The sequence below is a fragment of the Cavia porcellus genome, unplaced genomic scaffold (genome assembly GCF_034190915.1).
Source record: "Cavia porcellus strain 051 isolate PalLab524CR breed Dunkin Hartley unplaced genomic scaffold, mCavPor4.1 scaffold_2, whole genome shotgun sequence".
NCBI lineage: Eukaryota > Metazoa > Chordata > Mammalia > Rodentia > Caviidae > Cavia > Cavia porcellus.
This window is the reverse complement of record NW_026947485.1, coordinates 112,141,032-112,153,453: the sequence shown is the minus strand read 5'-3', so window position 1 is coordinate 112,153,453 and position 12,422 is coordinate 112,141,032. Positions and strand designations below refer to the sequence as shown.

Here is a 12,422-nt window from a genome sequence, read left to right as displayed (position 1 = left end):
CACCTTTGAGCATAAAGGAATAATAACTCAAGAAAAATGAAGATAGTGTGGGAGCATGAGAAGTGAGAAAACTTTGGGGCAGTGCTGAATTTGAAGAAACTGATTTGTAGCTGGCACAGCCAACATAAACTGGAGTAGGGTTGGGTATTGAATTTCATTCCAAAAAGGCCCCTTTGTGCAGCATACCAAAAATAAATTTTTGAAGACACATTTCTTCATTCTGTTAGTTCTAATTATTATCTAGAGAAAATAAAATCCTTGGTGAAACATAAATAGATATCCTAGCATATGAGCCTAAGGTAATTCTACTGTAAGAAGTAGTCTATAAGTTTATATACATCCAAAAGGTGTTTTCATTTAGCAAGATGATGTTTTTCTAGTGAAATTATTGTTGTAGTTGTTGCTTTTATTTATAGAACTAGTGATTAACTCCAGAGACTTACATTTAGCTATCTGCCCAGAAATTTTTATTTTCATTTTTATTTTGAAACAGGAAACTGCTCAATTATAAAGTAAGCAGGCTCAAAGTTTCGATACTTCTGCCTTAGGCTTCCAGTGTACTGGGATTACAGGCATGTGCCACCAGGCCTGGCAAGGAATGTTATTTATTATTCAAGAGGTCTGTTCTATAAAACTTTTGCTTAACAAAATAAAAAGTGAGTGTACAATAAAGAACAAATTTACTTTATAAATTTACCTTTAAGAGTTTCAGTTATGCACCAGGTAAGAAATATCCTTTCTTTCAGCCCAGTGTCAGAATTTCATTTAAACAATAACATAATTTCTAGTGATAATTAGTTCTTTTAAGATATGTAGCAGTAGAAGATGCCAGGAAGTAGTCAACAAGTGTGCACCAAAACTTTGAAACACAGAGAGTAGACTGAAGGTTTTTTTTTTTAATTGAACATGGATGAGGATATTGTGCTCTAAATTATGTCAGAAAGGGAGATTTCCCAAAGAAGAAACATGACCTGTGTCTCTGCCATCCTTGTAAGGCTCGCCGTTTAGAAATAATAACTGTCAAGGAAGGCAGAGAATAAACCTGAAAAATGAGGCTTCCCTTCCTTTAATTGTCTGCACATCTCCACTCACCAGCTGACTGATTTTCCTGCACAGGAAAAGAGAGGTTTGTTCTTGCAAGATTCCAAGCCTATGAAACAAAGCCTATACTCAGAGGTCTGGGCAGTGACAGAAAGTGTGAGGCAAAAACTGTAAAGGAAATTTGGTAAAGGTCTACTAAACTTTAGAAAGCTCAGCCCTTTTGTTCATCTCATTGCCTGAAACTTGCCCGTCAATTATATCCTTTAGAGAGTGAAAGTCTTGTAGTGTAGACATTCATATTTTTCTATCTTAGAAAATTTGCTGCAAGAGTTCTGAAAAATGAAAGAAATTAAAACATTCAATTGAAGCAATGGGCCCTGGAATTTCAGATCATCAGGATCAAAGAGAAAAATAAAAACATTTCAGAGAAATATCCACATCATATGTGAAAGACTATTACTCAGAACAACACCATAATTCTCAGGAGTAATTAATATCTTCATTTTAATAAAAAGATACGTTAAGTCCTGTGTATTTGCCAGAAATGTTATTCTGTATTGTCTGTTTCTCAATCCCCCCTTACCAAAAAAAAAAAAAAAAAGGCAACAAACGAAACAAAGCAAAAGTGGAGGACGCGCTCTGCCTAACGCCTGGAGCCAATTTTGAGGAAGTCACTGACTGGCTCCAGCAGTTTCGAGAGAATATGGGGGAAGATGAGTGTCAGGGAAACCAGGAAATCAGGCGGGCCTACAAAACTCCCGCTTCACAGTGGAACACTGAGACAATGACCCAGGCATGAAGGGACACAGAAGTCTTACAACGACTTGGCATTGATTTGTCAGTGTGTGGATTTCCTGAGAATTTAGAAATAATTGTAATCTGAGAATAGTACTTTAGGAATTGCAATAGAAACAAGATTAAGCCCAATAAACTACCAACAACAAAACATTATTGTTGTGACCTTACCATTTATGAGCCAATGTTTTAAACAAGAAATATAAATATAGCTAATAATATAGTTGGAATTGAAACATGATCTGAACTTTTGTATGTTATCTAGTGTTTATGTGTGTATCTCTTTGCGGACATTGTTTATGTATAACGCACCAAGATAAAGGTAAGAATTCTCATCTTGCCATACAAGGAGGTAATTAGATATGGAAACCATTATAAATTAGGTAAAAAAGGAGCAGAGTGTAAAAAAGAAAGAAACATGAATATAAATTTTAGTAGAACCTGGTAAACTGTTTAGCGACCACATTTTGGATATGATAAGATGGGACTAACACACACAAAATGTACACACACACAGAGATCTGATGTAATTTCTTTGAAATGAAATCAAAATTTTTAAATCAAATTTTTAATAAACTTTGATAATTTATAAACCTAATTATGATTCCAAGTTTATTGTGTAAGAATAGTAATTTTGTCATTTTTAAAGACATAAATTACTAATATGCTGATTTATAATGTGTTGCATTAGTGTCTAGTTTTTAGAAGAGAGATTTGTGTGTATATTATCTTGAATCCATATCTAAATGCACTTTTGGGCATATAATCTATATTTTTAATGCCATTGGAAGCCTTCATCTTGTTTCATGTAACCCTGAATTGCTGTGAAATTGTGCCATTTTTGTCCTATCCCATCACTTTTTGTTTGTATCTTACCAGATAAGGTCCAGAAAGAGATCGAACGTGTGATTGGCAGAAACCGAACCCCCTGCATGCAAGACAGAAGCCGCATGCCATATACAGATGCTGTGATACATGAGATCCAGAGATACATTGACCTCGTCCCAAACAGTCTGCCCCATGCAGTGACCCGTGACATTAAGTTCAGGAACTACCTGATTCCTAAAGTGAGTTTATTTCATCTACTTGGACCCAAACTGTTCTTGCTGTTTGCAAATTTATGATACCAGTTCTGCCAACACAAGGTGACACAAGTATAAGCATTTCATGAGAGACAGTTGAGACCTTTATGTTGTTCCCAGGCTAGAAAATATTGATTTGTAACACATCCTTATCTCTGGTCTTGTGTGTAAACATTTGCTTTATTTTTGTGATACTTTTTCTTCTGAGGTATTTATACTTAGAAATTAATGTTCAAGCCTTAGCCTGATAGTTTTGCAAAGATTCTGTTATTACAAGGGTAATGGTAAATCCGTAGGTAAATTTCGAAAGAGTTGACTTTTTGACTCATTGAAACTTTCAGTTTATGAATTAGTTATATTTACTTGGGCTCCTTTATTTGCTCAACCTTGTTTTCAGTATAGTGTCTTGTTTTGTTAGATTTTTGATACAATGAAAACTTTTGTTGATGTGAATTTTAGAAATGCCTTTGCCTGTTCTTTGTTGCTGATATATTAAAATATGTTTCATTTTACTATTACAATGATCTTATATCTAGTAACACTGCAAAATTTATTACTAATGACCTATCATTTATCTGGAGTTGCACTTCAATTTTCATTATAGCCTTTCCTGATTTGGAGGTTATTTTTTATTTCTTATTTTTCAGTTCTCATGTGGTTAATTTTTTGTTCTTATTATATTGGCTAGGAATTTCAGGAGAGTGCTGAACAGAGTTAGTGGTATTGAACAAGCTGTTCGATCTCTGACCTGCAGGAAGCAATAGAGCTACAATGTCTCACTGCTGAGAATGATGTCTTAAGTAGAGTTTGATTGATGTGTATCAGGTTATTAAAATTTTTCATATTCTATTATTTTTATGTAAACTTTTGTCATGAAAGCATGTATAAATTTATAAGATCTATTTTTTATAACTGTTGGTATGATTGCATATAGTTTATTGGCTACATTTAAATATATACAATTTTCAAGTACATATATATATTTAAGTTTTCTGTGCAACATATTAGTCATGACTTCTCTATGTTCATAACCTATTAGTCCACATTTTCCTTCTGCAAAATTATCTGATCTGGTACCTTATATCAAGATAATGGAAAAGATAAGAGAAGAACTTTCTATTCTGTAGATATTTTCATTTTAATGACCACTTTGTTGTATCTTTCAGGTTCCTAATTAAGCTTTTATTATTTTCCAGATATTATTATGAAAAATACAGAATTTCAGATGATGTTTATCTTCTTCCAGAATGAGAGCATTTTGCACTCTTAGGCAGCATGATGACATGACATTTCCTATTCTAATTCAAAACTGAATTCCATTGCTGTCTGTCACACTGGACACCTTTTTAAAATAAAAAAAAATGATTTGTGCATATTTGCAGTTCATATAGTTTACAGACATCTTGGGTAATAGTAACACGTAAATATTACTGCATGTTTCTTTGTATTTCTTAAAAATCTCTTTCCCCTCCTTGTTTTCCTCTATCACATTTCCCATTTCTATTGATATTATTTTTCTTAGTTCATTTTATGGCCTATACCGTTTACAGTAAGTGTGGTTATTAGATTCATGTACATAGCATATCTTTATTCTTCTTATTCGTCCTTCCCTTCCTCACCTCTCACACTTGTTCCCTTGGATGACTTCTATTGCAAGACATTCATCTCTTTGTAGCTCCATTTATTCTTTATCATTTTTTGCCAATACTATGCCCCCTCAAGTGAAAGCTGTCATACCATATTCAAGCTATGTTAATGGTTTATTTCTCTCAACATTATATTTTCCAACATGTGTCAGTTTGTAACAATTGCCTCACATGTGCCATTCTTTGTGGCTGAGTAGTATTGTATTATATACAAATACCACATTTCTTTATCCAGTCATCCATTGGCAAGTATACAGATTGCTTCCAGGATTTAACTATTAAATTCTGCTGCTATAAACATTGGCATGCACGTGTATCACTGTAGTATGGTGGGTTTAGCTCTTTGGGGAAGGTACCTAGCGGGGGAGGCCTGGATCATATGGAATTTCTAATTTCAGTTGTTTGAGAAATCTCCATATAATTTCCTTAATGGCTGTACTAGTTTGCATTCCTGTTGGGAAGGAGGGCTCCCTTTTTACCACAGCCAGACCAGCATTTGTTACTATTTGGTTGATCAATGATTGCCATTCTTTCTGGAATAAAACGGAATCTTGGCATTAATTTGCATTTTTCTAATGGCCAGAGACCACATCTGAAATCCTGAGACCAGTTTTTGTCTTAGAAGCTTTGCTATGCTTTGTGGCACATATGTCCTACATTTATGAGGCATTTAGTTGCTATATTACAAATTACCTGCAGCTAAGATTAAATTACTTTTATAGTTAAAATAATAAAATTAAAACTTTTGTTTTCAAAGGGAACAGGTAATGGAATTGGTAAGGTTCCAATTGTTGTTTATTGTGTGGACAAGACTGAATTGATGATTTCAAAAGAAGTAAAGGGACTTGATCCAGCAATGAAGGTTTGGTATAAGGATTAGGACATCACCCTATCTACTTTTCATGAATGGACAATACCACAAGAAGACATTTGTCTATTAATATTTGCAACTAAAGCTAATGTTAAGGAATGTTGGGATATTTCCTATCTGACACATCAGATAGGGATTGCCTGTGCCTGAACCCAGTGCATCACTTTTAGAGACCTGCTTGTGAGAGCATTTTATCTGCTTACTTCATACCCACTCATGTCTCTTCTTGACAATTCATGCTGTGACTGGTGTCCTCTGAATGACAAAACCTACAAAATTTGAGTCCTAAGGAAAGAACAGTTCATATTCTTCTGGATAAAATAGTCTAGGATATAAATAAGTGACATAGCACAGGTGATTTCCCTTACAAGTCAGATAAATTGTTTCTTCTACTGTAAGCCAGAGCCACTGACATTAGTGGAGATGATGGTGTTAGATAGGAGTTGAAAGACTTTTATATAATGGATAAAAGTAAATATGCCAGGTGAATATGTCAGACTTCACCAGCCATGGACTTTTGCTGCCCTTTTAGACCTATGCTATGGTGCTACGTAAGGTTTCATAGACATTTGGTAGACCAATGGGTATGATCATAATCAATGATTTTGGAGACTAAAGTTTAAATTTTGGGTAAATTTTCTTGTCAGATAGTTTCTGATTTTTTAATTTATTTTTTCACCACCTATATCAAAAGGTGGCAGGCAAAATTTGCCTATGGTAAGTTTGTTCATGCGTGATATAAGACATTCCTGTCCAGCAGAACTTTCTGTGAAGATGTGAGGAAGAACACTGATCGGCATCAGGTGCCAAATACATACCCGAATCTTTTTCTGAAATGTTTTTTGTTCAGCTTGTACAATATGTTCAAAAAATATTTTAGAGTTTATTTTTATTTATAGTTTAAAGTATTATTCAGGATTCATATTTTTTCATTAATTTTTAATTCTTTAAATAACGTTTATTGAAAACATAAATGTTTTCATACGATAATGAGAGTTTTTCATATATTACTTGCTTTATTTCATTTTCTTTTTTTTTCTTTCTCTTAAAATATGGTTGTAATACATAATAAATCCATTCATTGAAGGACATATCCTAATACATATCCATTATATTTTGATCTTTTTTGGTTCTCCTTCCTTTTTCTTTCCTCTCCCACTTCAACTATCTCCAAAGGTTTTTCCAGTTCCACAAAATTTATCTCCTCCTCAAGGAAATAATGTTTTAGAAAACAAATTATAGGCCAGTTTTCAATGGTAAACAGAAGGGATAGAATTTTATTTTTCCTTTGTATTTAAAACAATTAAGATATAAATAAAATGAGATCATATAAACTTATTTATGTAAGAGAGTGCATATATGTTTACTTAACATCTGTCTGTGCCTCAACATGTCAGTATATATATACTAGAACAGGAATTTTATCTAAATATTAGAAATGCATTCATATTCAGGAGTTATCATTTATCCAATAGTATTTTCAATGTAGAGCCTATGTTTAGATTTTACTAGTATTTATCTACTTTACTACTGTTTTCTTTTGTTCAAGGTTCACTCAACTATTAGTACAGAATGGTGGTAATCTTGTTCCTGTACTATGTTGCACCCAGGAGCAATTCCCCTTCTTTGGCTCATTAAATTCTCTTCAGTATGTTGATCCTATTGAAGAGTCCAGGCCTCCATTCATTTAAAATATTCCTCAGCCTGATCTTTTGTGTATGATTTTTAGAGATCAGATTACCGTTATGATTTTGGCTAGAATCCTTTATATATACTGTGTTGTAGTCAGGGGTTGTGCGGAGAACAATTAGAATCAGGACATGGAGTTTATAACATTATTTTTATAATGGTCACCGGAAGTTAACACAAGAAAATGCAGGAAATCTATCCACAACACCAAAAACAATATTTAGTCAAGGCCTAAATCCCACAAAATGTCTCATATGAGTCCAGATGAAAACCCAAAGCTCATGACAATGCCTCCCATAAGTCCAACTGGAGGTCCAGAGCCCACAAGAAGGACTCAGGCCAGTCTCTTTTATGGACTCATGCCAGAAAGGCCCAAAGGTCAGTGGTGGAAGCCAGGAAGTCCATGCCAGTGGGGTGAAGGAGCTGTGCTGGTGGGGAGGAGGGTTCTACGCTGAAGCCACGAAGTCACACTCACAGCAAGACCAGGGCTGTCCTGCAAAGCACCATAGCCATCCTCAGCAACACGGAGGCCCAAGCTCCTCCAACAACAAGCACAGTCGGGTACATGCCAGGAAGCCAGCGTGATGAGTTCATCCTGGAGACCAAGCAACACACAACTTCCCCTTCGGAGCCAGAAATCAATGCTCAATGCAAGGACTAAAGCTTCTCCAGAACCAATGGCTCAAACAGCAACTCGTAGGAGAACCCACAATGCCTCAATGCCTCAACGCAACAACACATTTATGCCTTCCTTCTCCTTCTCCACCTCTCTATTTATGCTGGCAACTTTCCTCAGGTGGAGCATCTACACTCAGGGCCATGCTGATGTAATCCAGCAGGCATTAAGTTGACCACCAGTTCTTAATCCATAACACTGTGTCTGTTCCCTTCAGCCATGTAAGTGAAATAGGAACTCTAATGTTGCCTATGCCAGTACTGGCTTGCTAAGTTCCTCCTGTAATAAGATGGCATATGCCAGTACTGCGCACTGTAGAGGTTCTGCTTTTTATGTAATGAATGAAAATACATGGCATACCACTTCAAGATAGTACCAAATTCTGACTTTCTAAATCATTCACCCATTGTTTTAGCTTTAAAACAAGGTTCACTACCTGAAGTGATGATCCTGTCCAGAATTATTACAAAATAGTATTTCTAATTTTATCATTTGCTTTACCTTCAGATTGACTTAAACTGTAACAAAGATTTTCTCTATGTTTATAAATTAAGACAGACTGCAAGCAGTGATAAATCCTCAATAGTTTTATACTTGTTTTAGATATTGTTCTAGAAGAGAATGTTGTTAACTAGATAAGGTATTTATTTACAAAGCTTTGTGAACAGATAATACAGACATTTCCTGTGCAGACAGAGACTTTGGTTTAAATGTAATCCATGCATTGTGTGAAAACTGCAGCAATGAAATAGATCAACAGATGGGGACAGACACATACCCACATACCCTCCAGGATAAAGACACAAATGCAGAACTTCTGGGACCAAACACCTATTACTCATGATTTCAAATGTGATTGAATGGGCCAGGGATTCAGCTTAGCTGTGTAAGCACCTGCTGGGAAAGCATAAGGTTGTGAGTTCAATATCCAGGTACCACCAAAAAAACAACCAAACAAACAAATTAATGTGATCAAAGTACATCATTAGCAAGATAACTACCTTTGGTCTCAAACTCATCCTTGTTTGTTACAGATTCGTATGCTTTTCTCAGTTATAGATGAAATGATTTCCAAGGAATATTTTTAGCTCCATGACTTCCTTATAACTTGATTTATTTCTGCCTCTTGGTTACAGGGTACAACTATATTGACATCCCTGACATCAGTGCTGCATGATGACAAAGAATTTTCCAACCCAGAGACATTTGACCCTAACCACTTTCTAGATGACAGTGGCAAGTTTAAGAAAAGTGATTACTTCATGCCTTTCTCCACAGGTAATAGGAATTCAGTTCTCTGTGTGCTTCAGGGAATAAAATGGCTTTTGGGGGTCCATTGCAATTTACATAGTTCCTACTCTGAGGCTAGTAGATTTCCTGTTTATACATGATTAGGAGTACCCACATATTTTTTCCTGATAATGGTACAAGCTCATTATTGGACCTGATTAATGGGACTTTTGGAATTGACTATGTGTTTCCAAATTGAGAAAGCTAAAATTACTTCTCAGGATATATCGTCAAAGATTCCAGGATAGAAGATAAAACACATTTAGAACTTCCTCACCAACCATGAAAAGATATACCATGCCAAACAGTGATTAATTTCTCAGCAGTGTTGCTCACCTGAAAGCCTCATTATGCATATGCAAATATCTACAACCATAGAACAACACAACAGAGTCTCACACTGGCTGAAGGAAGCAGATGAGCAAACAGTTTATGTTAATTAATTAGAAATGTGATATAAAGGAGGGAAGTATTATTGCTTCAGGGCCATGTTCGGGGTGAGAAACTACAGGCTTCTTCCTCCCTCATTCTTCCCTATGTTGAGTAAAATGGCATAATCATCAGGTAAAAGCAGGAAACACACTTGAGATGTCTTAAAAGGGACAGAGAGAGTGGGAGGTGGAAAAGCCAAAAAATTTTAAGGGGATAATGGACCACGAGAGGATACTTACTCTATTACAAGTTGTCAGAACACCTGTCAAATCCCATGGGCTCACAAAAACATGGTGGACATGACATGAAACCATGCAGTTATCATTGAGCTCCCTGCTCTCCCTCCAGTCACATTCGTATGTCTGGAATATTGTTTCTCCACACTGGCATATATCTCTTTTAGATGTAAACCTTGAACTTTTTTTCTTATTTCCATAAGTTTTCATACCTGCTTTATATTTGACAATTCATACACTGTGATGAAAAGTACACAACCTTCTCTTTAAAAATTCACATATCAATGCAATAGGTAAATAAACCTGAAATTACGATTCTAAGTGATCTATTCTTCAGTAAAAGCATATATGATTTGGAGGAATTCCAGAAAAGGCAAGATTTCAGGGTTTATAAGGTCACAATGATAATAGAAAGGAAGTTAAATTTGACTTACATCATGGATGTATTATAAGAAAACTTCAAAGAGAGCAGCTTACATAAAATATTGGAGATTGATGAAAATTATTTGTGTCTAGAGCTAGGACTGTAAGATGTGCAGGATGGAAAGAAAGATTGTGGAGCATCAGACTTGGAAAACAAAATTTAGGAAGTAGTATTTCTAGAAAAATGTGCAAGAAAATCTGAATCATCCAAAGAATTCTTACAATCTAACAATAGTTATTGAAACTATTCATTTAAAGCTGATATGCAATAAGTACTTTTTAATAAAACCTGCATAAGGTCAAACATGGAAAACACTTGTCCACCCATTACCCATTCACCCATTCATCTATCCACCTGCTCATTCATTCTATTATCTGCCAAATAGTTCATATTCTCATTGTGCCTGTAACAAACATTGTGCTTCTTATAGTCCTAGTTTCAAACAAGGAATGGATCTATCCTGTGTTTCTCATTTGCAGGAAAACGGATTTGTTTGGGAGAAGGCCTGGCACGCATGGAGTTGTTTATATTCCTAACATCCATTTTACAACACTTTAACCTGAAATCAGTGGTTGACCTGAAGTACATTGATACCACCCCAACTGTCAATGGATTTGCTTCTCTACCACCATTGTACAAGCTCTGCTTTATTCCTGTCTGAAGAAGACCTTGTTTGCCTTCTTTTATGCCATTGCTTTGCAATTTCCTCCTTTCATGCATCATCCATATTCTTCATCCATTAGTGATGCTTTCCTCAATTTCTCTTCTTACATCTCCTACTCTTTCTACATGGACAGAATGCCCTTCCTCCATTTTGGAGAGTGCTACATGTTACATCATAAATATATCTTCTATTTCCTATGGTCTGTAATACTTGTATTAACAGTCGTGCTGCTAAATCTTATCCAATGCAGGATGATTAATGTCTTATTAATATATAACAGCAAAATGATAATTCGGTACCATTTTCTTTGTATATTATAATTAAAAATTATTGTGAGTTGCTGATTTATTGTCTATAATGTTCTTTATTGCATAACTCAGATGTGAAAAGAAAGAAAATAGAATGCAAATGCTGTCACAATGATATAATAAGGACAGAGAATTTGAAAGGAAGGTTGAAGAAGTTCTTGAGTATCACCAGGCATTATGGGAAGTTTGGTTCTGCAATATAGTATGTTCAACAGTTGCTCCAAACTGGAGGGTAGTATTTTTAAGACTCATCAAGAGAGAAGCATGATAATTGGTGTTAGAATCCATGTCCCATTTTGGTGTTTTCTGTGAACATAATATAGATAGTTAGAAGAGTACTTTATGTGTCTAAGTTGGAGCCATGTATAAATACATGCTTGCATATTGCAATCTTCTGTTATGTTATTCTCTTTTCCAACAAGAACAATGGATCATGAAAGCTACACTAGGTTCTGTAATTTTCTCACTGCCTAAACATTGTTTTACTGCCAACATAAATGTGATGCTGACTTGATGTCATAGCCCTGAAGTCATTAGCTTCCTCTCACTTCCAGGACATGCACAACTAAACAACTAAGACAAAATAGTCCTACTTATCTTTTTCCCTTCTCTCTATTTTGAGTTACACAAGTGAGAAATGAAATCTATCATTATTTTTTCTGTGTTCATCTCCCCTGGAAACTTGCTATGTCATGTATTTTTAATCTAATATATTAGTGTGTGACTGTACAATTATTATATTTACATATACAAGTTTGTACTTTACCACCACAAGTTATATATGTAAACAGTTATATATGGTTATTTATAAAAATAAGCTCATGCTACATGCTACTTCTACCATGCACTGCTTTTCTGCTAAATAATGTGTCAGAAAAGCCCCTCAATATATTATAAAAATGGGAAGTGATTGTAAAGAGCAGGTTAGAAGAGAAAATAAAAATGGTTATTGAAGAAAACAATTTGAAACTAAAAAAATGCAAGTTTAATGCATATTTGTACCATTTAATCCTTCTTGATTTAAAATAAGCTATATTAGTACACTACAAATCAACAGAAAAACAAATCATAGAAGTCACACAGACAAATTGAATGAGATAATTTTGAAAGAGAAATGAATCATTCTATAAATATTAGAGAAATTATAAAGTTGCAAGCATCAAACAATAATGGAAACAGTATGTCAGAATCTGTGACACAAAGAAGTTCTAAAAGGCAATTATATAATACCTATATTACAAAAGAGAGTGATCTCAAATAATATAATA

At 34.8% G+C, this 12,422-nt stretch overlaps 1 protein-coding gene across 2 annotated transcripts in view; it reads left to right on the top strand.

The window, feature by feature from the left end:
* Positions 1-11,190, top strand: part of LOC100716044 (cytochrome P450 2C25-like) — a 45,724-nt gene extending 34,534 nt beyond the window's left edge. Inside the window, exons 7-9 of one of the 2 annotated variants that reach the window (XM_063233831.1) lie at positions 2,716-2,903; positions 8,937-9,078; positions 10,662-11,190. In XM_063233831.1, coding sequence (XP_063089901.1) covers positions 2,716-2,903; positions 8,937-9,078; positions 10,662-10,843 — 512 coding nt within the window. In that variant the 3' untranslated portion in view covers positions 10,844-11,190. The remainder of the gene's footprint in view (positions 1-2,715; positions 2,904-8,936; positions 9,079-10,661) is intronic. The other variant, NM_001278754.1, reaches the window with a different exon arrangement.
* The last annotated feature ends 1,232 nt before the right edge of the window (positions 11,191-12,422 follow it).